The 27,495-nt window shown below is 33.4% G+C and overlaps 1 protein-coding gene across 9 annotated transcripts in view; it reads right to left on the minus strand.

Moving 5' to 3' along the window:
* ITSN1 (intersectin 1) overlaps positions 1-27,495 on the minus strand; it is a 95,129-nt gene that overhangs the window by 28,030 nt on the left and 39,604 nt on the right. For all 9 annotated transcript variants that reach the window (XR_005553590.1, XM_039318803.1, XM_039318793.1 and 6 more), the window contains 15 exons: positions 27,284-27,433; positions 23,482-23,622; positions 21,829-21,916; positions 21,569-21,708; positions 15,202-15,323; positions 13,930-14,159; positions 12,209-12,330; positions 8,593-8,840; positions 7,801-7,960; positions 7,238-7,443; positions 6,938-7,017; positions 4,995-5,161; positions 3,583-3,628; positions 1,669-1,790; positions 1,359-1,476 (listed from right to left, as the gene is read on the minus strand). Coding sequence is in view for 8 of the 9 variants with exons in the window: in XM_039318803.1 (XP_039174737.1) it covers positions 1,359-1,476; positions 1,669-1,790; positions 3,583-3,628; positions 4,995-5,161; positions 6,938-7,017; positions 7,238-7,443; positions 7,801-7,960; positions 8,593-8,840; positions 12,209-12,330; positions 13,930-14,159; positions 15,202-15,323; positions 21,569-21,708; positions 21,829-21,916; positions 23,482-23,622; positions 27,284-27,433 (2,140 nt within the window). In the remaining variant the exon portion in view is untranslated. The remainder of the gene's footprint in view (positions 1-1,358; positions 1,477-1,668; positions 1,791-3,582; positions 3,629-4,994; positions 5,162-6,937; positions 7,018-7,237; positions 7,444-7,800; positions 7,961-8,592; positions 8,841-12,208; positions 12,331-13,929; positions 14,160-15,201; positions 15,324-21,568; positions 21,709-21,828; positions 21,917-23,481; positions 23,623-27,283; positions 27,434-27,495) is intronic.

A 27,495-nucleotide genomic window follows, 5' to 3' on the forward strand; every position in this document is an offset into this window, starting at 1 on the left:
AGACTCTCAACCAACCAAAGTCATTCATTTCTGAATGACTGACTGATTGACTGAATATAATTACTTCCCTAGACCGATAACTGTTTAGTCAATGTGCTATTATTTGAAAAAATTTCTTCAGTGGAATATTGCTGTAAAGCATAAAATGTTTGCTTTGGTCACTGAAACCAGGAATGAGCTAGTTATTTTGATAAAGATGCAAAACTGCCAAAGGAGAGCTAGCTTGATGGCATGGGATTACTATGTACAATGGCAGAAGATTCTGTTGAAAGAGTGTAATATACATTCTTATTAAAGAATGTGATAAAGTATGTATTTTTATTCTAGCGGATAGATTTTATGAAAAGAATGCTCTGAAGAACTGAGAAAAAATGATTTGTCTATTAGACCTCTTTAGCCATTTGGAGATGTTGGAAGTTTTGCTTCTTGATATAATTTAGTACTTCACAATAAGAATCCTTTTCATTTCTATTTTAGCAAGTTTAGATTTGAACATTTTTTTTTATTTTTATTTTTTATTTGTCTGAAATTGGTCACTTGCATTTGAAGTGAAGAAAACTGTATATTGGTTGGAGGACCTTATGACCTCTGGCTGCTTTCTGATATCTGTATGAATATTTAAACTGTATTCAATAAAATGTCAAATATACTTAAAAATTAAATCAGTATTATTTGACAAAAAAATTCAGTAATGATGAATAAGATTATATAGAAGATAACTTGGCTACTCCTTTTTATTTTATGTGCAAGTTACAGCCAGAAAGGAGTACTGAGAGCAATATTTTAAATTCAATAAAATAGTCACTAAAAAAGACAGTGGGTTTGTAAAAGACTAGCCAGTAACTAGTCGAATTCACTCGAACAATGCATCTAAAAGGCATTTGTCTTTTTAAAAGAAAAATTAATGCAACAGGCAAAAGTATGAAAATAAAAGTATAAAAACTGGACAGCCATTTTTCTGAAGTGGTATAGGATTTCCTGCTTGAGCAGGGTGTTGGACTAGATGACCTTCAAGGTCCATTCCATAATCATCATCATCATCATTATTATTATTATGGATCATTGCACAGTCAGCCAGATGTTCAGACTGGATTTGGCATTTTGTCTACCTATCGAGTCCTTACCCAGGACCTGGGATAGGCAGATGTGGATGTTTGATGGTATTACAGATATCATCGCAGGATGGAAGCAGTTCCTAGTAAGGCCACCTTTTGCAATTGACTAATAGCGAATTTGTCAATGCCATTATTATTATTATTATTATTATTATTATTATTATTATTATTATTATTCCTTGAATTAAAGATTTCCTAAAAGAAGGAATTCTGTATATAATTAGATTCAACAATATTACTTACCTGAAGGTAATGCTGTTGATTTGGGGGGCTCAGTTGGCGTGGTTTTACTAGTACCGGGGCTTAAGAGTTTCACATAGTTAGCAGGAAACCATCCTATTTGCCGTTTTTTCCCACGAGCCTAATGAGAAAGGAATTATCAACTTATTTTCAGCAAATCAGGAATATATATATACTTACCTTTAGCAGTACTAAAACATGGGTTACTTATGGATCTAATAAATGAACTTTAAATACCAGTTCTACAATTTATATAGTTTTCATTTTTTCATATATATACATACGAAGTTTTAAACCAAAACTAGTAACTTACTTGGAGTTCTCCTTCCCACCAACCCCCAGGATTCTTCTTTCTTATAAGTATTAGTTGACCAGGAGCCAGAGTAAGCTGTTCAGGGCCTGTTGCGGTGTATGAGGCAATGACTTGAGCTATTTCTGTTCATATATTAAAAAAAAATATTTTCATTAATCTGAAAGTTATATCTTGACTTCAATTAGTCACACATCTACTGTACTACCAATTATGCCAAGAGACAACTCGTTTTACATCATCAATATATATTAATTGTAATACATATACATACACGCACACCTTTTAGTACATAACATCAGGGGAAAACAGAACAACTGCATAAGAAAATACAAGCCATGCAGTCATGTTATCCCTCATGAGTTGCCCCAAAGACCAGTTCAGGCATTCATGGTCAGCACTCAGGCATGAGCATGTATATACAATATGCATATCTATTATAAATTCATTATAAATAATTACTTTCTTCTGCATAAATACCAAATCAAAACAACCCATTGCCTTTTTGCTTTTTGCTAAAAGAATGGCAATGATATTGACCTCTTTTTCCTAGGACAAAAGAGGAAGCTGCAAGATGGTGGTCTCCTAGTGGTTCTAAAAGGAGAAAAAAACCTGACTTCCCATTGTTTCCATTGTCAGTGATGGTAGAAATCTTAACTCCTTTTACTTTGTTTAGGCACAATGTAATAGATGCACCATATCCTTCTGGAGGCTGCACATAGTCTGCAGATTGCCTACAAATGGCTTATGGTATTAAGTAATTCCAAACCTCATTTTTGTGAGCCCTCAAGCCAATCCCAACTAAATTGCAAAAGAATGTAAGGGTCAGGGCATCTGCTGGACCTATGAATTAGCTTTATTGAAATATATGTATTGAGGGTTATTTTCTTGCTGTTTTTGTTATCTTATTTTTGTTTTGGTTTCCAATTGTTCACTTATTTTGTATTTTTTCTTATTTTTTGCTGGATTTTTATATTGTTGTTAGCCTCCCACAATCACTTGGTGAGATGGGTGACCATATAAATTTAATGAATGAAAAAATAAATTAGGGCAATTTCCTAATTCCCTCCCTACTTAAAACTGTGCTAATTTTACCAAAGAAGGTAGCATTGTAAATATTATAAGATTTTTGCTAATGCTAATAAATAAATTGCTATTATCAATAAACTACAATATCTAATTGTATGGGGTGGGAGAGAATACTGGACTGAAGCTTGAGAATCAATCAGAAAATTGCAAAAAGATAAGATAATATCGAATTCTAAACATCCACCTCTCCCCCCCAAAAATAATACATTGCAACTTCACACTGATTGTTATATTTTATTTTGCAAAGCTCTGGAGTGGGGATTACAAAGTAATACCCCCTTTCTTTATAGTTTGACAGAACATAGCAGTTAACAAAATTATATATTACTAATACTGAAATTTAATCCCACTTTTCCTGGTACAGAAATTTGACAGAAAAACTGAGGGACAGAGACAAAATAAAACTTCTTTTTCTGATTTAATCTTTATTTTTTTTAATTCAAAATTTGGATTATGACATATTTTCTAATATTTTATTTTTTTAAATGATACATAAAATAGTTAAAATACAAAATAAATTGGTATGTTTGGAAATTCACCAAAACAGGTAATAGGTTAATTTGAAAAGCTTGTCCCTATTTTATTTAAAAATCTTCAAAAGAAATAAAAATTCATTTTAGATTCAGAAAAAGAGACTCATAAAATGGTTCATTCGATCAAAAAAATTGTATCCTGAGACTTATTTCCACTTTATTTTTTCAAATACAGAATAAAAATAGCTTATATCCTTTAAAACATCTTGACTCATATAATAATTTGAAAATAGAAGGGTGAGAAATATTTTACAAATGCTACATCATTTCCCTCAAAGTACAGTTTATAGCTTACCAGGTTTCTTGCTTAAGCTTCCTGCTTTTCCAGCAGTTCCAGGAACCTTTAAATAATAAGCATATTATTAACAGAAGAATTTTTACAAAACAAAGTTAAATTTAAAAGGGCTATGCAATTAATCCCTCTATTTTTTCCTATCTGCACAGCAATCTACTTTTAGTAACAAAAAGCTGGCTGAGGAATTCTGGGAGTTGAAGTCCACAAGTCTTAAAGTTGCCAAGGTTGAGAACCCCTGGGCTATCAGAACATTCTTCTCTCACCTTGTACTGCATATTACTTAGAGCTTTCAATTGGGACAAATACCCTGTAGAAATCATATTAACTGCTTCTTAAATTTTGTACTAGCTGCCAATTTCTTTCCCAAAGTATTACATACTATTTTTAAAGCCCTAATGTAGGATATCTGAGAGTGCCTCCTCTGCAAGACAGTCAATGTACACAAATATCATCCAAGGAATCAAGTCTCGAATAGCAACTAGCCTTTCTAGCTGTCATTCAGAATTAAATACAGTATTGTTCATGGTAGCTCTGCACTTGTGGAACCCACTTGGTAATGTAATATGAGTTTTGCCATTCAAACTGGCCTTTAGACAGTTTTGAAAACATATCGCTTTCCATTGGCCTACATTTAATTATTACTGAAAAATATTTACCTCACTGGTCAAATTAATTATATTTTAATTTTCTATACACACTGTATTTTTAAATATAATTAGATTTTGGTATTTATATATGCTATTATATATGATGTGTGATTTAAGAACCAAATCAATGAATAAATATTATATATATATATATATATATACCGGTAACCTCAAAATAGAAAATAAACTGGGCATGATGATCAAGATCCAAACACAATAAGTTTGTATAAGTTGTACAATGTTGGCAATACAAGTATTGGCAATAAAGAATTGTCAATACTGTTACTTAAGAAAAAAAGATGACAAGATCACTTAATCAGTATTTTATATTAATTTCAATTGCTTAATTCAAAGAAAAAGTAACACTGTCCATGCATGTTTACCAAAAAATAAAGCCTGGTCAATTTAAAGGGGTTTAGACCACAATTGTAGACTTTAATACCCTTACAAAATTTATTTTCATTTTATTCTAAGAACAGAACACACACACACACACACACACACACACACACACACAGAGTATATAGATGAATATTTTAAGCATAATTGATCCTCCAGAACAGTAATTCATCAGAATCTAAAATCCAGAATCTGAAGAATATTGCCAATGAATAAAAACCCACTTTTGATATAGTTTAGTTCAACATATTTTTTGTTTCTTCCTTTCCCCATCTTTATTTGATAACTTGTAATTTTCAATCATATTTGAAATATTCAGTCACATAGAGAAATTATTTCTAATAAGTCTACATGTATGAATTTTACCTCAGAGTCTTTGAGTCTAACATAGTTAGATGGAAACACTCCAGACTTTTCACCCAGAATTCCTGTCCACCAATCACCATCTTTCTTGGTCACAAGAATTAAATCTCCCTGCTGAAATGTTAAATCTCCTTGTTCAGAGCTCTCATATGTGTACATAGCAATATATTCTAAAAAGCAAAATGATTTGGAAGTGAGAAAATGCTTATAAGTAATTTGCAGGCTACTTTCATGCAATGTGACGTACACTAATTTCTGATCTCTGATTTTCCCTTAAATAGGATTTTTAGTTGCCACAAATTTATTTCAGGAGGGTTCTAGAATAAAAATAAAAGCAGTTTTAGAGAGATTACTTCCGCTGGAAAAGTATTTTCTATTAGCATGTGAATATATAAAAAAACAATCATTCTGTTTCTCTGTTTAAGTAAGGAAATACTTCTGAAACGATGATCCAATGGTGCATAGGTTGTCTAGTTTATTTATGAAATTTATATGCTACCATCTTACTGTCCAAAGCAACAAAGTTTACACTTAATTGCATGTTTTCTATTTAAATAGTTCTATTCTAAATTGTAAATTTTTCCTATCATACAAAAATTTCTGACAAATAAAGCTCATGGCCTACAAAACATTTTTAACTAAATTCTGGATATCAGTAGCTTCAAATACTGGTAGCTCCTCCTCTATTAAAGTGAAAAAGTAAAACTTTTAATTTTTGGACTTTAATATTCTCATCACAGTGTATGAAGGCCTAACTATAATAACACTTCTTATGTAGAATATACATCTTAGTTCTCAATCCAAAACAAATACAAAGCCTGGGGGAAGTTATTATGAAAGATATAAGTGCTTTAACGTCTAAAGCACAAAATCTAGACATCTTTCAAATGGGACGATGAAATGATGATGAGAAAATTTTTTAATAAATAGAATGTTAAATCCTGCATTGTGGAGTAAACATGAAAGATCCAGTGTAGGATGATGGAAGCTTAGCTTCGTAGCAATGCATGTGAAAAGGATTTGGATATTCTAGAACACAAGTTCAACAAAGGCCAGAATTGCGAAAGAGCTGCTAAAAAGCAACTATTATTTTGGGATGTATTAACAAGGACATAAAGTCTGCATCATAGGACTTGTTTTGTATGATCAGGTCCACTTGGATACTGTGTCATGTTTACACTTATAAAAAAGACATCAACAAACTGGAGCAAATTCAAAGCAAGGCTACCAAAATGGAGGAAGGGAGACACAAATTATCTGAAGAAACTGGATATGTTTAGATTGTGAAAGAGGAGGAGAGAGATGATTGTAATGTTTAAATTTCTAAAGAAGAGTAGATTTGTTCTCTGTTGCTCTGGAAGGCAGAATCAGAGCCAATGATTGAAAGTATCAGAAAGTAGCTTCAGGGTAGGTATTAAGAGGAATTTCCTGATAATGAAGTTGCCAATTAATGGAACAAATAGTGTCATAAAATGGCATGTTCCCCTACATCGGAGGTCTTCAATAGTCAAAAATGCTTTAGCCCACCTAGAAGTGAGTTCGATTAAAAGACTTCTGATTCCAAAAATAAATTTAAATATGGTAGCAACCATAGAAGAACTTAGACAATAGGAAATACAAAAAAAATAGCACATGACAAAGCAGTATTTCCCAAAAAGTTTGCTCTCAGATGTGCTAGAATTTTCACCCAAAATGCTATTGCTGAACAACAGAGTATCTCTACAAGTAACAATCCTATATAATTGTAAAGAGAAGGTGGTAAAGGAAAATCTGGATAGAGCATGGCTGTTTTGTAATCTACTAAAACATTTACTGTGCACAGAATTTAATGCACAGAATTTAATTTAATAGTAAATTTAAGGGAACACATATTTCAAATTTGCTCTCAGTTGCTATTTATAATTTTTTATATAACAATCCAGTATATTTCCAGTTAAAAGTCTAACCTTCTCCTGAAAATGTAGATTTTGAAACTGGTGATGTCCTCTTTAAGTTAGCAGGACTCTCTGAAGATCCAGAATCCATGCTAAGAAAGAACAAAGAAGAATCAATGTTATTTGCAGCTTATTCAGTAAGGACAACTTAAAAAGAATATACAATTACGTATGAATATCTATTGTTATTTCTAGATTATGGACAAGTTACTTTTTCTCTTTAAACAATTTTTATACACATGTTCATATACATAATCTTAGTTGTTTAAAATAATCCTTCTATTATTATTTTATGTAGCAAAATAAAATTACCTTGTTGATTTCCTTATAGGACCTGATATAAGCTTCACATAGGACTTAGGAAACCATCCTTTTTGTCCTTGAACCTCTCCAAACCACCACATATCTTGCTGTTCTAACACAGTGATGATATCATTCTTGTTAAAATTTAAATGGTTGTCCTTCTTGGCTCGCCAAGGATATAATGCTTGTGCCTGAAGTCCTTCTACTTTTTCACCCTAGTTAGATATTGAAGTTAGGTTGAGTTTATTTGATATACTATAATAATCAATAAAATATAAAATGGGAATAAGAAGGCACAACATTCATAGATTATTGTGAAGTTATCATGGTACTGTGAAATTTCGTGTATTTGTTTAGCATTACTATACGTTCTTTATTTTGGACAGCATGGACTCAGGAATTCCTAAATCTCCGTTTTCCTGCCTCTTCATGTAAAGTGATACTATCAGTTATATTATTTATCTAATCCATTAACTGTTTATTTCATAAAGCAGGAGCACAAGTACAATACAAAGTACCCAATAAAATTTATGCCCGTATGGTATTTAGCTTGCTCACAAATATCAACTCACCTGACCCAAAACAGGAGAAGGAGAGGATCCAGTAACAGTTGCAGGAGTAAAGGCAGATCTTTGCCTTAACTGTCCTGTGCTTGGAACTGTAAGGGAAGGCTGAACTGCCCAAGCATCCCAGTTATCTGTTTCTTGTTTATCACTAGTAGTTGTTGGCCAACTGAATAGAGAGAAATGATGGCTATAATCATCACCATAGTTAAGACACATGTTTTCTCTCTAATCATGATATAACATATTTTCCAGAATAATACTGGATCACTGATGATTCCTGCATCTCTTTCAATATTACTGCTACTGAATATTACTGCTACTTGTCAAGACATAAAATGTTCAGAACAGATATTCACCATGAGGCCCTGGAGGCCTTATGTCACCATGGATTGTACAAAAGAGTGACAAAGAGGGAAAGGAACAATAGGTGCTTGGAATTTCTGAAGGCAATTATGACTATGGATTTCTTTACATGGCTTTAAATTCAGCATTTTTTAAAATCTTTAAAATACTTTTCGGAATATTTTCTAAAGTTTGCAATTTAACAATAGAAATTTTTATCTATTTTCTAAGAGCAGAGAGTAAAAAGAGTTTAGAAAAAACAATTTTTGAACTCAATTTTACTGTGCTGACCCATTTTGAAGCCACTAATATACCAAAAATTAAGGGCAGATGTGCTTCAGTATGTAATTTAAAACCTCTTGTAAAATTAATAGTGAAAGTGGTATAATTTATTTCAGTCATTCACTTATACAATTACCAAAAGGAAGAAAAATTGAAATTCCAATGAAATCATACGTTGAACTGAAGTCTGCCCAGTTGTTGCTAGTAGGGCTTGAATCCGTAGGAACAGGTGGTGCCATAGGTGTTGAAGGGGTTTCACGTAATGAAATTTTAGGTACAGATGTCACATCAGTTAACTGCTTTATGGAACTTGGAATTTCATTTTCAGACATCTTTTCTGCATAGTTTGCAGGAAACCATCCTGTTTTTCCTTTCAGTTCACCTCCAAGCCATCCCGGTTCTCCAGTTTGGCTTTCATCCACCTGTTCAAATGTAAGTAAGTTAATTCAAAGCACAAAACTAAAATGATTTCCACAAATAATATTTTCACCAAATTAAGTATATTTAATAATTTTAGAGCAATAGTATTATAATTAATGAAATGTAAATAAATCTGTAATGACTGAAACAAAAAGCTTTGACAAAGCTTATTGACAGGTAATAGTGAAAACAGATGGTCTCCAAAAAACCCACCAGAGAGCAATTCCAGTTATACCAATTTAGGAGAATATAATCTAAATATTTCTATATTTTTCTAAGTATAAGAGACACTACATATATAACTGAAGGCAAATAACAGTAAAATATAAACAATAAATTTGTATTAAATCTGCATTAATATTTACAGCCTAATTATTTTCCTACTTATGTAACTATGCTTCAATAACTATGGGTATTTATTTTATATATTAACATAAATTGTCATGATCTGAAAGAAACAATATTAGATAATAGTGTATATTTCATTATTTATTTATATACTGTATTAAAAATTTATCACAAAATATGTTTATAATACTGAGATTAAAAAAGCAAAATTATACAACTAATTGCATATGTCTGACTCCTTGTTAGAAAGAACATTTGAACATTTTAAATTTTTAAAAAGGTGTAAAGAGAAGCATTTTAGAGCTTTGCATGTAAATGAATGAGCTGAGAGGGATTGTTCAATGTTATATAGGTAGTCCTCATTGAGCAACTACTTTTAGTGACCGTTCACAGTCATGACAATAATGGAAAAGTTTGCGACCAATTTTTGCATTTACAATCTTCATGGTTCTGTAAAGCCATGGCTATCAAACATCAAAAATACCTATCAGGCTATTTCACCATCTGAAATACAATCCTTGCTTAATACAGTCCATATATACAGATAAGATATTGCAATGGAATTTGGATTGTGCCACCCTCTTTATCAAATGGGGAAAAATAGTAAAAACTGAAGGAATCAAGATGCCCTGTAGAAATAACATCAAGAGTCTGGATGAAGATGATCACTACAAATACCTGGGCATACTTCAAGCTGACATCAAGCATACTGAAGTCAAGAAAAAGAAGTGAATACATCTAGAAAATGAAGAATTTCTGAAGTTCAAACTCAGTGGAGGAAATACTGTTAAGGCAATTGACACCTGATTCCAGTTATTAGATACACAGTTGGAATAGCAGACTGAACTCATGTAGAACTAAAAGCCCTGGATAGGAAGATCAGAAAAAGAATGACAATGAATCATGCCCTTCATCCTTGCAGTGATGTTGACATAATCTACTTGTCTTGGAAAATAAGCGGGCATAAAATGTTGCAAGTGCATCAGACAGTTGAGAAAGAAAAAAGGGCATTAGAATATCCGAAAGACAATGAAGAAAATGCACTGGAGCTAATATACCAGGAAGGCCTACTGAGTACTGGAGAGACCAAACTGGCCTACAAGAAAAACCAAATGAAGAACAGAAAAGAGATATAGGAAGACAAAGTATTACATGGCCAGTACATAAAAAAAAAAAAAAAATAGCAGGCAAAGCAGATAAAAACAAGACCTGTAGTGTCTAACAGCAGGAAAATTTAAGAAAGAGACAGTGGAGCTAATTAAGGCTGCATAATATGAAACTTTAAGAACAAATATATACAAAGCCAGAATTGAGAAGACAAGTGCCACCTCTGCAAAGAAGCTGAAGAAGTAGTGGATCACCTGGTTAGCTGCTAAAAGAAGACTGCACAGATTACTATGGCAATGGTATGACAAAGTAACAAAAATGGTGGATTGGAAAATCTGCAAGAAATACAATTTACCTGCAAACATATGAATAAAAGAGAAAGTAATAGAAGATGAAGAAGCTAAACTGCTCTGAGATTTTAGATTCAAACTGACATACATCTGCCACATAACACCGCAGACAATTATTGATAAGAACAACAAAAAAGTCTGGATAGTGCATGTGGCAGTATTTAGAGAGAGAAGAATAGAAGAGAAAGAACTGGAAAAGATAACAAAATACAAAGACTTGCAAACAGATATAGAACAACTGTGCAAAAGAAAGCAAGGGTAATGCCAATAGTAAGAGGCACCTTGGGTGCAATCCCAAAATAACTGGGGCACCATTGGTATTAACAAAATTACCATCAGTCAATTGCAAAATACAGCTTTACTTAGAATAGCTTATATCCAGTAACAATATGTTTAATAGCATCAAACATCAACATCTGCCTATCCTAAATTCTTCAGAAGGATTTGATAAATGAAAAAAATGCAAATCAATAATAACAATAATAATAATAACAACAACCTCTCAGAATGTTGGGGAAATGCATGGAACGTTCAGTTTTGGCATCCATAATTTAAAAAAAAAAAACACCTATTCATGTAGAAATCCTGTGTACTAGTACTTACTATCCTATAAACCAGGGGTAGGCAACCTTGGCTCTTTTATGACTCATGGACTTCAACTCCCAGAATTCCTGAGCCAGCATAGCTGGCTCAGGAATTCTGGGAGTTGAAGTCCATGAGTCATAAAAGAGCCAAGGTTGCCTACCCCTGCTATAAACACACAGATTTACTGCCTTGAATGTATTGTATGTGACAAAATGTTACTAAACTGAACATGAAAGAAAACTACATACAAGCATACCTCATGCTATTCTTTCATTTGAAAAATTAACTTTAAAAAACTATAAACACAAAGTTTTAATAACACAAGTTACTAAACTTTACACAAGTTTTAGTAAACTTCATATAATCATAAAATTAAGATCTATCAGCATACCTAAACATCAAAGTTCCTTTAAACTTTGACAGAGAGAAAAAAATCATTCTCTAGTACTCCAAAATAAGCATATTTACATTATATACTTCAAATAATTAAAATCCTGTCTATGAAAAAAGCTTACATTCATTCCAAACAAGGGCCTTCCAGTGATATTTCCCTCCTTTTATTCCTGTTTATACAGGAACTGTAAAAACTTTCTAGGCTTCAGGAAGGGTTAAAGAGTTTTTCTATAGTTACATCTATGGAAAAAATTAAAATGCAAGTTTAAAAAATATTTTAAAAGCCAACTTTTCTAAGAACTCCTTAGTTTAAGGAATACCAGCCAGCAACTCTTTAAAATAAGTACATTTTTTTTCCAGCTGCAGACAGTCATGGCCCAATAACCTCCAAAGTATCTTTTTGCCTTTAAATCCAAAAGACTGCACAGCCTTATTCATCACCTTATTTGCCTTCTTATAGACTTATAATCTCTATAACATCCCCAGACATTACTGCAGAGCCCCATTATTTTCATAACATATCTCCTCTATTAAGATGTTAAGATTAAGATTTGTGATCTTGGGATAATACTGCATTCTTCTCTTACCATGATGATGTCTCCTGGCTGGATAGTGATTTCATCATGGCTTCGGGATTCAAAAGGATACAGAGCTCGATAATACACTATTTTTACATCTTCCTGACCAGAAATAGTTAGTGGGGCCTTTTCTAGATCCACAAAAACAGACATGTTGTTTTTTAATTATAACTCAAGAGACAAATTTAATTTGCATACATCGACATCATTTGTATTCACATTCTGCAGTAGCAGAAACAGAATTCAAACATTCATTTAAGCACAATTTAGGAAACTGCAGGTTGCAAAATATATTCACAATTATTCTATATATATTCTAAATTAAGGGTTTCCCCCCTTTCTGTTACTTTTACTTTATTTGACCACTATATTGTATGTAGGTTTGTTAACTATATTTTTGGGTAGTGTTTTCATTATTTGTATTTATTATTTTAATAAAAATTAAAAAATAAATGAATAAAAACTAATCACAACAATATTATAAAATTTCAGATGCTATTACATCAGTGGTTCTCAACCTTTTTAATGCCGCGACCCCCAATCGGTCGTAAGTCGAGGACTACTCAACTGGTGCAGCACCGTTTGCAGAATGGGACTTTTGGCGGGCTCAGCAGGGCAGAGACAGCCTGGGCAATTCCTATTGGCTTTTGAAAGCCAATAGAATTAGACTCTATTCAAGAGAGTCTAGTCTATTGGCTTTCAAAAGGGAGTAGCGCAGCCAAGGAAAGGGGAAAAAAATGGCGGACTGCGTTGTTTGGCGACCCCCGTGAAATGGTTGTTCCACCCCAAATGGGATCCCAACCCACAGGTTGAGAACCACTGTATTACATGAACAAAAGATGTGCTTGTACCAAATAAGAGTGTTCACTGAAATGTCTAATTAAGGGGTCTATTAATCAATATATTGAATAATGTGGCATTTACATCATTTGCCCAATGATGTTGAATTTTCACTGCATATAATGGTATGTACACGAGCATGAAAATGTGACATCAAATTATATTTAAAAATAATCAAACCAACTTCATCTAAATAAAAAATTTGGGGAAGGGAAAAGTGGAAGCAAAAAATGATTTTTTAATTTTATTTTGGCTGTACATTCTTTTGTGTGCTGTTCTTATCTGAGTTGGTTAAATCCAAGTTGATTAAAAGAATGTATTAGCACTGAACTATATTTTGTTTTTAGGATAACTATTTTTCATTGAACCCCCATCTCTCCAAAAGAAGCTTCCTTTATAGGACAACAAGCATGCATACAAATAGTTTTAAGATTATGGGAAAAACACTGGATATCAACAGAAGTTTTAAATCATATTTCTGAAATAGTAATTTGAATGTATTTGAATATAGTTCTAGCTTTAATTTAGAGACTTATAAACACTGAGGTTCTACTGTGCATTAGAAAAAAACAAAAGATAAATTGTAGTCTGCTTCTAGTTTCATCTGCTTCTAGTTTGCTTCCAGTTTAATCTGCTTTGTTCATAGTAGTAATTTATTAAAAACAAAATATTTATCATTAATTGCCTTTATACTGCTTCCAAAATGCATCTCAAGTGATTTACAGTAAAGTTATAAAATGCAGTCATAAAATATATTCAATTAGTGGTCAGAAAATGAGGAAAACAGAGAAAACTATCCAATCTTCAGTCAGCAGAATCTACCCCAGTACATCAAGAGAAGAACATAAGATTTTATGAGCATTTAATCTGAGTATTCCATTATTTTGTACCTGCAGTTGACCAGGGAGCTTGGATAGTTGGTTTTGTTGAATCTTTATGGTGATGAAAAAATTTGTTCATTTTTTCTTGCACTTCCTGTTTGTTCTTCTCATCATTTTCTTTCTTTTTGTTTAATTCTTCCCATTTTTGTTTTTCTTCCTCTTGATTTTTTCTTGACCGTGAATGTTCTTCTTCCTGTTGTATTCTGTCAAGCCACTGTCTTTCTCTATCTTCGGTTTTTCTAATTAGTGCAAACATATAAATGGTATTTAGACATATAGAAATTTAGAAATATACTAGGCAACCTATGTAATTGCAGAGATATTTCCTTGACAGATGCCTCAATGCTTTCAACAATGGCAGAACTTCTATTATGTTGTCTTACCTGGAAAAGTTCTTAAAAGCTCAGGGACATATTCAGAGATGTTGGTGGGAGTGATCTTGGTGGTTCTTTGGCTGGGCTGTTTACTGTTAGTTTGTTTGGTAGTTCTCTGATTGGGGTATTGTTTATTTTTTGACTGTTGGTCCTAGCAACACTGACAGGGCAAGCCACTAAAATATAAACTGAGAGCAAACCCCATTCCTTACTAGCACTGAAGATATTACCTAGTTTGGATAATGAAATGTCTACAAGAAAACAACCAAACTCAGAAAGCACCAAGGACCCACCCCGCCCCCACTCACACAGACAGAAGGAAAGGGAGGGGGGGGGAGGAGAGAGGGAGGGAGAAGGGGAAGGAGGGAGGGAGAGAGAAAGGGAGTGTGTTACTGCTAGCTTGAACCTAATACAGCAAACAGATAATCAGCTATCTAATGTTTAGGTTATTATTTCAAGTAAAGTAAAATTTATCCTAATTGAATATAATTATGCATGCACACATATTGATGTACAACATTAAGAAAATATTAATAAATAAAAATTGAGCTGTGTGATAGTTGGACCCCTAGTGAGAAACATGCTTTGGATCAATTGTAGGTGCACCTATGATATCATTTGGTTCCTTGGATAATCCATACTTTAGGCCAGGAAAATTCAAATTTAAATTAAGGAAGCACTGCTAGTTTGTTAAATATTAAATGTTTCCATCAATACTTTTTTGGCAAATATTAAAATATGACACAATTTATTTGAAAGAAATCAAAGAATTATGCAGCTCTGTCAAAAAAATAAGCTTCTGCCAAATATATGGACAATTAGTCCTTCCAGAATACAAATAACTGACTGTTCAAGATTTTGATCAACTCCTTTCATGAAGCAATATGGTTTCCAAATTCGAGCTTACCTCTGGTTTTCTTTCTGTTTTTCCAGCTCTGTTTTCCTCTCCTGCTCCTTCTGTTTTAGTCTGTCAGTTTCTATATTCTTTTGCTTCTGTAGCTGCTGCTTGTTATGTATTTCCCTCAGGTCCTACAATAATAACATAGTGGATTACTATATAATGCACAGGACAGTTCCCTGTTTCTCAGCATGAAGAACCAAAGCTCTTCCAGAATAACCAAATAAACTAATTTTAAATTTTATATAATCATCTTACTTCAAACTCACTGTAGTATGATTTATATCTGATATTATATTTGTTGTAGTTATTCAACTGCTTTAAATTTGATCTTGACTGTCAAAACTAAAGGTTTACTGCTTTTATTGGACAACCTGAAATGACAAGAATTGTTTATAAAAAGTCTACATGATTTATCACCTTAAATTCTAGTTTATGAATAAAAGAGAATATATGTAGCAAACTACCAAGCTCAGAAAGCACCAAGGATTCTACAATTCAAATTCAACTTGTTTGCTTTTGTTTCTGAATCTTGTACATCCTTAACAGAATGTGTAGGTTTTCAAATCTCTCAAAAGTTCCATTGGCTTCTATGCAAAATGCTGTTCATTCCCTGCATCTTGTCCTTACTGGTCACTTAAGATAATAATTTTCAAACATTAATTCTCTTACCCTTGAGATGGAAAGGCAGCTCTGAATCTGATGTGCTATCAATAACCATCAGAATAGTTTTTATAATCTCAAAAACCTAAGTCTGATGTTCTAGAACCATTACTAATTTATGTTCATACAGGACAGGGTATGTCATGTCTCAACAGTATTGTACTTAAAATGATAGTCACAATTCTAGTTTTACCATCTTAACAATGCCTAACAAACATGAATTCCTATAATATTAAAATCTGTCAAAATAAGTTAACAGAATTTGGGTATAAAGTTACAGCAAAATTCTAATAACAGCTACAGTAATAAAACAGTTTCTCCTTATCTAATCTTCATGATTTTTTTTTCTGCCTACTTTGTTCACTGTTTTTTCTAAACCAGAAAGGTAAACTCACTGTAAAATTTTCCCCATAACAAAGCTATTCAGACCCCTTGATAAATGTTCTTATTATAAGATTAACTTTAATATAACTGAACATGTCAATTGGAAACACAAATTTCAAAATCCGTAAAATTAAAATAAGCACTGAAGACAACTTAAGGAAAACAAAATCATTGCAGTAGTATTTCTATTTAAGTGCAATAATAATGTATAATATATTTTCAGTATTTAGCTCAGGTATTCATCATCTGCAATTAATTATTAATTGGATCAATCTCAGTCTATATTTCTTATTAATGACCAGTAGTTAGACTGTTCTCAAATAATATTGAAAATTATGTAATAATTTAAAGATAAGGTTACAGTTAAAATCAAGTTTAAGGTAAAATATATTAGTAAGATTAATTTGTTTAACAGTGCATCTAAGCATACATCAAGAATTTGCACTCTCTGTGAATATTTAAATGCCTTGGTTTGTTCAATACTGAATGATGGCATCATCTCATATAAAAAATGAGATAGATTTATTATCCAACTGGACTGGGTGAAATTCAATATTTTCTAGAGTTTGGATTATGGAGTTTATGTAGACATTTAAAAGAAAGGTAGCAAATAAACAACCTTGCTTCACTCTTTTTTGAACAGGAATTAGGAACACAGAGGCAACCTGATTTATAACGAAATTGTCATATAATTTAGAAGTTGACGGCTTCACCCAATAGCTGGGAAATGAATTATATACTACTTTTAAATAGAAAAATACAGCCTGGATGTCTTCTTTAGGGCAATAAACATTTTTCCATGAAGTACTATAGAATATTATATAGATGCTTAACATAAATTTGTTAATTGTATTTAAAAGATTTATAAGCTGATAATTAGCAGTTCCCCTTTATGGATTACTGCCTTGTCATGGCGAAGGGGCTTGCGTAACTCAATGAAGCTATAAGCTATGCCGTGCAGGGCCACCCAAGACGGACAGGTTATAGCAAGGAAATGGCAAACCACTCCAGTATCTTTGCCATGAAAACCCCATGGACAGTACTAAAAGGCAAAAAGATATGACGCTGGAAGATGAGCCCCTCTGGTCGGAAGGTGTCCAATATGCTACTGGGGAAGAGCAGAGGGCTAGTACTAGTAGCGCCAGAAAGAATGAAGCGACTGGGCCAAAGCCGAAAGGACACTCAGCTGTGGATATATTTGGTGGTGAAAGGAAAGTCCGATGCTGTAAAGATTTTTTCTCCATAGGAACCTGGAATGTAAGATCCATGAATCAAGGCAAGCTAGACATAGTCAAAAAAGAGATGACAAGACTGAATATTGACATCTTAGGAATCAGCGAACTAAAATGGACAGGAATGGGTGAATTTAACTCAGATGACCATCAGGTATACTACTGTGGGCAAGAATCCATCAGAAGAAATGGAGTAGCTTTCATAGTCAATAAAAGAATAGGAAAAGCAATACTGGGATACAATCCCCAAAATGACAGAATGATCTCAATTCGAATCCAAGGCAAACCATTCAATATCACAGTAGTCCAAATCTATGCCCCAACCACTGCTGCTGAAGAGGATGAAATTGACCGGTTCTATGAAGCCCTACAGCACCTTATAGAATTAACACCAAAAAATGATGTCCTTATCATCATGGGGGAGTGGAATGCTAAGGTAGGAAGCCAAAAGATAACCGGAATAACAGGCAAGTTTGGCCTTGGAGTACAAAATGAAGCAGGGCACAGGCTAATAGAATTTTGTCAAGAGAATACGATGGTCATAACAAACACTCTTTTCCAACAACCCAAGAGACGGCTCTACACATGGACATCACCAGACGGTCAACATAGAAATCAGATTGACTATGTGCTCTGCAGCCAAAGATGGAGAAGGCTCTATACAGTCAGTAAAAACAAGACCAGGAGCTGACTGTGGCTCAGATCATGAGCTTCTCGTTGCAAAATTTAGGCTTAAATTGAAAAAAGTAGGGAAAAGCACTAGGCCACTCAGGTATGAACTAAATCATATTCCTGATGAATATACAGTAGAGGTGACAAATAGATTTAAGGAACTGGATCTGATAGACAGAGTGCCTGAAGAACTATGGATGGAAGTTCGCAACATTGTACAAGAGGTAGCAACTAAAACCATCCCAAAGAAAAAGAAATGCAAGAAAGCAAAATGGCTGTCTGAGGAAGCTTTGCAAATAGCTGAGGAAAGAAGGGAAGCGAAAGGCAAAGGAGAAAGAGAAAGATACACCCAATTGAATGCAGAATTCCAGAGAGTAGCTAGAAGAGATAAGAATGCCTTCTTAAATGAACAGTGCAAAGAAATAGAAGAAAACAACAGAATAGGGAGGACCAGAGATCTCTTCAAGAAAATTGGAGATATGAAGGGAACGTTTCATGCAAAGATGGGCATGATAAAGGACCAAAATGGCAGAGACCTAACAGAGGCAGAAGAGATTAAGAAGAGATGGCAAAACTACACAGAAGAACTATACAAGAATGAGCTTAACATCCCAGATAACCACAATGAGATGGTCACTGACCTCGAACCAGACATCCTAGAATGTGAAGTGAAATGGGCCTTAGAAAATCTGAGCAACAACAAAGCTAGTGGAGGTGACAGTATTCCAGCTGAGCTATTCAAAATCTTAAAAGACGATGCAGTAAAAGTGCTACACTCAATTTGCCAGCAAATTTGGAAAACTCAACAGTGGCCACAGGATTGGAAAAGGTCAGTTTACATTCCAATTCCAAAGAAAGACAATGCCAAAGAATGTTCAAACTATCGCACCATTGCACTCATTTCACATGCTAGTAAAGTTATGCTTAAAATCCTACAAGCTAGACTCCAGCAGTATGTGGATCGAGAACTACCAGAAGTACAGGCAGGATTTCGAAGAGGCAGAGGAACTAGAGATCAAATTGCCAACATACGCTGGATCATGGAGAAAGCTAGGGAGTTCCAGAAAAACATCTACTTCTGCTTCATTGACTATGCAAAAGCCTTTGATTGTGTGGATCACAACAAATTGTGGCAAGTTCTTAAAGAGATGGGAGTACCAGACCATCTCATTTGTCTCTTGAGAAACCTATATGCGGGTCAAGAAGCAACAGTGAGAACCGAACACGGAACCACTGATTGGTTCAAAATTGGAAAAGGAGTCCGGCAAGGCTGTATACTGTCGCCCTGCCTATTTAACTTATATGCAGAGCACATCATGAGAAAGGCAGGGCTAGATGAATCAAAAGTTGGAATTAAGATTGCCGGGAGAAATATCAACAACCTAAGATATGCAGATGATACCACTCTAATGGCAGAAAGTGAAGAGGAACTAAAGAGCCTCTTGATGCGGGTGAAGAAGGAGAGTGCAAAAGTTGGCTTGAAACTCAACATTAAGAAAACCAAAATCATGGCATCCGGCCCTCTCAATTCCTGGCAAATAGATGGGGAAGAAATGGAGGTAGTGACAGATTTTATTTTTCTGGGCTCCAAGATCACCTCAGATGGGGACTGCAGCCAAGAAATTAAAAGACGCTTGCTCCTGGGGAGGAAAGCTATGGCAAATCTAGACAGCATTCTAAAAAGCAGAGACATCACCCTGCCAACAAAAGTGCGTATAGTCCAGGCCATGGTTTTCCCAGTTGCAATGTATGGCTGTGAAAGTTGGACCATAAGAAAGGCTGAGCGCAAAAGAATTGAGGCCTTTGAACTATGGTGCTGGAGAAGACTCCTGCGAGTCCCTTGGACTGCAAGGCGTTCAAACCGGTCAGTCCTAGAAGAGATCAACCCCGACTGCTCTTTAGAAGGCCAGATCCTGAAGTTGAAACTCAAGTACTTTGGCCACCTAATGAGAAGGAAGGATTCACTGGAGAAGAGCCTAATGCTGGGAAAGATTGAGGGCAATAGAAGAAGGGGACGACAGAGAATGAGATGGCTGGATGGAGTCACTGAAGCAGTAGCTGTGAATTTAAATGGACTCCAGAAGATGGTAGAGGACAGGAAGACCTGGAGGAACGTTGTCTATGGGGTCGCGATGGGTCGGACACGACTTCGCAATTAACAACAACAACAATTAGCAGTTAAGTCTTGATTGTCTTTGTAAATGGGCACTACAATAAGAAAATGCCACTCCTTTGGAATCAGTATGATGCAATCTATAAATTAAACAAATAGGTTAATACAGGTATCTGCAATTCCAAACTACTACACATAACTTCAACAGTGATAAAGTTAACACCGAATTTAAGCTATTTAATCTGAATATGTGACAGGAGCCTAGTAAAAAAAGCAGTCTAACATTCAGCTCCAATTTGAACTAAAATTCTGTTTTTGTAAAATTCACTATTCATATTGACTATATAGCTATTTTTGCTCTTTTAATTTTATGTTTTAAACTTTTAGACTGTTTTAGTGAAATTTTGGTCAATGATCACAATCTCCTATAAGACTGTGCAGTTACTGATTATGGATCTCCCTGGCCTAAATCCCAAATACTCTTTGAACAGAACCTTGTTCTGAGTAAGCCAGCAAGCAGTTTTCAAACCAAAAATAGTTACTAGACAGAGAAGTTACTAAATACTTAGAAAGCTAAATGGACAGTTATTGACCAGGTCAGAATTAGCTTTTTAAAACAAACAAACAAACAAACAAAAAACAGAACCACAATTGCCTGGTTTAATTCTTCAAAAACATGGATTGTCCAGGAATGCAATGTTGATAATAACTGTCATCATGTTTTTATCATCTTATCTAGTCCATATCCTATCTTCAGAACACTTTAATTTAAAAAAAATTAGACAAGAATGAGAAATGCTAAAAGCATGATGACAAATATGTATCAATATTACATTCCTGGACAATTTTGCTCTGATTATACTAAGTACCTTAAATCAATGTCTTTAAAGAATTAAACCAGTCAAATGTGATGCTATTTTTTTTTTTAAAAAAAGCTAAGTCTGGCCTGATCAATAATTGTCCATTTAGCTTTCTAAGAATTCCTAATTCTAAGAATTCTTAATTCTTAGAAATGCATTCAAATAAAAGGTGAATAAGTTATCTTTTGGGACACTCAGACTTTTATGGGACAAATTTTCAATGGCACTGGGAAATTCTAACAATTTGCCAATAATATAATCAGCATTATTTCTTCTTTCTTCCTACATTTATATATTTTATCACAAAAAACATATTCAACCTGAAAACAGGGACAAAGTCTTTGTTTATTATTAAAAAATTCCATGCATGCTCAAGTCAATTTTCACAATTTATTCTGCAAATGGTAAAGTTGAGGATTTGCTTAATTATAATATAACTTAAACCTGTTTACCTTTAGTTGGTTGTTGAAAATATCTATCTCCTGAAGTTTTGATCTGGTTTCTCTTTCTACTTCATCTAGCTGGTTACGAAGTTGCTGGCATGCTAACTCCTTTGCTTCTAAAGCTCTTTTGACAGTGAGAAATGAATCTCCTATTTAAAAAAATACTGAGAGTGAATATTTTAAAAAAGACTCTCCAGTCATTCTTAAATGGAATGATCTTACAATATACATATTTCTCCAAGCAGTGAACCGTTTTAAAATGAACTTACGATGCAAGCTGTTTTGCTGAACTTGCTTTAACTGGTCATTGAGTAATTGTTTTTCTGGAATCAACCTTCCAAGCATTTGCTGAGATTCCTAAAAGAAATAACATGAGAAATGTTGCATCTATAACCACAAGTATCATATCAGAATTGCTTCATTATTCCACGAAAACCACTTTTCTGAGAAAACAGTTCCTTAAGCCTGCCAAAAAAAAAGCCACTGTGTAGAATACTCCCAAATATTTCCCCTTATTTTGTGTTACAGCTATCACTTCCTTTCACAACACAAACAGAATAAAGCAAGATGTCTAGGCTTTCTACACATTTGTTATTGCTATCACTTTGAAGTGGCAGAAAAATTCCATACAAAATCTTGAAAACAAATTTGTTACACTAATGAAGAATCTCATCTCAAAGATAACATTAGGATAATATCTCCTCCTCTAAAGAAATCTGTTAAGATTACGCCCAATTTTTCACAAATAAAGATTTTGAAGACATTTTTCAAGCCTTATTCTTCCTTAGATTCATTTCGCTGGAGTTTCTTATTACAACAAAACAATACTGTAACAGGGAACAATACTTGTCATTATCGGTAAGCCAAATATGAATGCAACAGAACAGAGGTCTCCAATCTTTCTCAGTTGGAAGACCGGAGGGAAAGGGAAGGGGAAGCATTTTACGCATACGCATACAAACGGGGCCATGAGCACACACAACGCAAACAGGGTGGTACTAGTGCCTGTGATACTCGCTAGCACTGCCCCATTTTTGCCACATTGGTGCTAGCACCACCCCGTTTTCACCACACAGCACCCCATTTTTACCCCGGCAATGGCGCTAGCACAAGTAGGGGTGAGTGCCCATGGCCTGGTAGTGGGCCATGGCCCACAGATTGGGGACCCCTGCAATAGAATAAAGAAACAACAGATACTTGGTAAAAATGTTTCACAGAAATTCCAAATAAAGTTTTGATGAAAGCGTAGTTTTATAGGGTTCAACCAGTATATAATCACTACCAACTAACTGAACTATTTGGTTTCAAAATTAGATGAAAAATGCCAATTCTAATAGTTAATATTTTTGTTATGAAAAAATAAAAGTATTTTAGTTCTTCATACTTCAATCACTAACAATTATCTACAAAAGTTACTAAATATAGTCTTTGAAAGATACTTAGGAAAATGCCTGCAATGTAAAGCGGGCAATAACAATAGAATATCCAAATTAAAAAATGACAGCATTTTAAAGTGAAAATTTGCCTGAAATTTCAGATGCCACAATTTTTGCTTCAGAAAACTAGAGGACCAACCTCAGGTATTTTGTGAGAATATTTAAGGTACACTTGTTCCTAGGCAGCATAATTTAACAGCTAATCAACTTAACTAAATTTCAATATCAGAATAGGTTCTGTGGGATGTGGGAAGAAAACTACAGCATCATATGCGCTGGTTTCTGGAGGAAAAAAATGGGACATAAATAAGATAAAGTTCATTTCCTTAGATACTGCTCATTTTCACTGTTGCCACATACTTATTGTCTAACACAGACATTAATTAAGCAACTAGTACATTCAACTCTCATAAATTAAGTCCTATTCTTTCAATGCAAGGGAACATAGGATACAATTTTAAACATTTTCAAAAACTATATACTTACTTGTAACTGCTGTTGTAAATGTGTGATTTCTGCAATCCTCAACTCTCTAGATTTGTTTGTGCTCTCAATTTCTTGCCTTTGAGTAGTCAATCTGCATCTGATATCCTGAAGCTTCCCTTCCAGTTGATGTTTTTTATCATTCTTCAACACAGAAAGAAAATATTGATTTATTCAGATTTTAATTATAACACAAAACTGGTTGCAAGTTCTTTTAGTTATACTTCGAAGTTGAAAAAGATTTCTTTTTCTGATCATAAACACTGAGTTTAGTCTATAAAAAGAAAATATACTTCTTTTAGATGGAGATTAAATAAAATGCAATTACACCAAGAAATAAATAGTGAAGGATTGTAAAAGGAAATTAACAGTATTTTTTTAAACAAGCTAAATAAAGATACTGATTTAAGAATGGCCTGGGATGCAAGTAAAACTTTTATTAGAGGACATTTCATAGAAAATAATACTGAACTTAAAAAGAATCAAGAGAAACCCAGATTATTTTAGATGAGATAAAAAGAATTAAAGAAACCTGCAAGAAAGATAAATATCTCTCATGAAATTAAACTCTTACAGCAAGTTATAGATACTGAAGGTAAGAAAAATGTAAATAAAAGGGAACTTATGCAACACAAAAAATGTTCAATTTGCAAATAAACCAGCATACAAATTAAGAAAAAAATTATATTGAAACAGAGAGAGAGAGAGAGAGAGAGAGAGAGAGAGAGAGAGAGAGAGAGAGAGAGAGAGAGAGAGAGAGAGAGAGAGAGAGAGAGATATGCTGTATTAATGGATAATATAGCAATATAAACAGCATTCCATCAGTACTATTCCAATTTATATAAAGGGCATGATATTCCTTTGGAGAAAATAGATGGATGTTTTAAAAAAACATCAAAATCTATCAAAGATTATTAAAAAAAGAAAGATAGATTATGAATGGATCTACAACCTCTTATAGTTGTAGATCCATTCATAATCTTTTTCTTTCTTTCTTTCTTTCTTTCTTTCTTTCTTTCTTTCTTTCTTTCTTTCTTTCTTTCTTTCTTTCTTTCTTTCTTTTCTTCTCTAAGTTTCTGAAGCTTTAAATTAAACCAAGAAAAGTACTTGTACCAGATGGATTATTGGACTCTTACTATAAATATTTTTAGGATGAAGTTCTACAACCTTTGCAAAACACAGTGAATCTTATTTTACAGAGAGGAAAGATGCTAGAAACTTGAAAAGCTGCAAATATTGCATTTATACCTAGAGGGATAAAATTTGATTTCAACAAGAAATTATTGATGAATATTATTATTGAATAATGACAACAAATTTTTCACAACAGTACTATCTGACAGATTGAAACTAATTTTACAAGAACTTATTCATGAAGATCAGTGTGGATTTTTACCTAAAAGATAGTAAAAAGAATGTTAAAATTGTACTGGATATTTTAGAATATTTTGAACAGCATAATGAAAAACAAGCTGCATTATTATTTTTTTTAGGTGGAGAAAAAACTTTTGGTAATTTGAATTGGACTTTTCTGTTTCTAGTTTTGGAAGTTATAAACCGGAGAGAATTTTATAAAGAAATAAAAATGATTTATATTTCATAAAAAACACAAATAATAAATGGAAATTTAGCTAAATCATGTGAAATACAAAAAGGAAGACAAGGTTTTAAGATTAAGAAACAGAAGACAAAGATGTTCAAAAAAACGCAAAACAAGATCAAATATAATTAATCAATAAAATGGATTACCACATTCAAAAAGTAAAATATTTGGGTATCAATATGATAAATTTGAACTGTTTGCTATTTCAAGATAATTATGTTACAACTAGGAATGAAGCTTAAAAGGATATGTTAAGATGAAAGAAAATGCAATTGATTTATTGGGGAGAATTTTTATGACCTAATGTTTTGCCTAAATGCTATTTTGGTTCCAGACAATATCTATTTTGACTGATATACCATAAAAGAGTAGAAAGAGATAACTAAATTTGTGCAGCAGCAGAAAAATGCACAAGTTAAATACAAGCTGTTACAAGATGTAAAAAAAAAAAAGAGGATTGGGTTTACCTGATTTGAAATTATATTTTGTAGCTTATTATTTAGTCTGGCTGAAAGCATGGATGCTACTGAAAAACAGAAGGCTTTTGGAATTAGAAGGACACGACTTGAAATTTGTGTAGCATGGATATTTATGATACAACAAAACTAACGTTAATGTAGATGATATTGTTTTGTTAGACATATCATATTGAGAATATGGAATAGATATAAACCTAAGCTGTACCTAAAAATACCTTCAGGGCTCTCAGCACAAGAAGCAGTTTATAGAAGAGAAATGATAGTAAACGCAAATAGTTAATTGCTCTGATATACTAGAATTTTGCCAAGGAGACTGTAAAATATATTACTAAAACTTTCATGTTCCTTTATCTTTAACCTTCAGTTGGTGAAATGGTGCATCATGGGGCAACAGTTTTAAACCAAGGTATTTCAAATGGTACCAGTAGATGAGAATATTTGTAGCTCAGGGTTGAACTGTGGGTCCTTCGTATACTGGTGTACGCGGGTATACTGATGATGTTAGCTAGTTTGCTAATGAAAAGTCTGCAAAAAAACCAAAGTTCAGAGAGCATCAAGGATCCCATTCTTCAAGTCAGCTAATTTATACAATATGTCCATAATTTGGGAAGATGACTCCCATGGGATTGAAATTTCACATATTTGTGGCTACTTCAGTGCTGTTGCATTGCTGTGTCAATGCTGCCACCTGGAGGTTCTGTAGACTGGTCCCTCCTTTAGCTAATGGAGATAAGATAGGCCAATCCCACCCTAACCTTCCTTAGGCTGAGTAGACAGATCCCACCATCAGCTGCTGGAGCTTTTTTGCCCGTGGTCATTTCTATTTCTCTGTTTAAAAAGGAGATATTAAGGAAATATCTCTGAAATGATGACTCAGTGTGTCATGGGTTGTCTAGTGTAAAATAAAATCAAGAGAATAATTGGAAGGATACATGTATCAACCGTCTTCCTATATACAACTGCTGGGAAGATGTAAAGTAAATAAGATAACTTTTGTTTCTGAACACTGCAAGACTGAATTTGAAACAGAATTATGTACAATGAACATGTTATTGCTAAAATATATAAACCTTTACAGAATATGTGAACAGATATATGATAAAATGGGCTAAAATCTTTGATTCAGTACTGTATACAAATGGAACAATGGGAGAAAATGTAGTTGAAAGGAGTAAAATTTACATTATGTTATAATCTTAAAAAGAATTTTTATAAAGTGATGGGTTGTTGGCATATGTCACCAGAAAAATTGTTGAGAATTATAAAGATACTTCAAATTTATGCCAGAAAGCCAAACGAGAAAAGACATTTTGTCATGCTTGGTGGTTTATATCAAATCCTAGAAAATTCTGGACTCAATTATATATATTAATACAGTACAGGAGATTTTAAAGGTCAATATGCAATTGAAACCAGATACCTTTGTTTTGGGAGTGATGGATAAAAAGTTGACAGCAAGATTATTACATGCATAAAGGTGGAAAAACTCAGCTTTACCTACAATGGAGGAATAGATGGTGAACAAGATGGAACTTGCTGAGATGGCCAAATTGGCAGCTTTGGTTATCGAAAATATATTGTCTAAGTTTAATGCTGACTGGCAAACCCCTTGAACTTCTTCATAAAACAAAAAAAATGAAATTATGTTTTGATGATTAGAAAAAATAATTATAGAAAAAAAATCTATAATTTTGAAAATATCTGGCAAATGTTTCTCACTTACTAAAGCTTCCAGTTCAAACTCCAAAGTTTTTTTCTTAGCTTTCAAAACAACTATATCTTCTTGTTCTTTGTTTCTTTGATTCAGCAATTCTTGACGACGATTACGTTCCCACTCAAGCTGTCTTTGCCTTTCCAGTTCTCTTTTAGCAGCCTTCGTTAGTTTAAAAATATGAGAAAAAAATTATTGACTTTTGTAGCTCCATTAAATAAAAG

The sequence above is a fragment of the Crotalus tigris genome, unplaced genomic scaffold, assembly GCF_016545835.1.
Source record: "Crotalus tigris isolate CLP2741 ecotype Arizona unplaced genomic scaffold, ASM1654583v1 scf7180000017601.7605149639:7615979, whole genome shotgun sequence".
In the NCBI taxonomy this organism is placed as follows: Eukaryota; Metazoa; Chordata; class Lepidosauria; order Squamata; family Viperidae; genus Crotalus; species Crotalus tigris.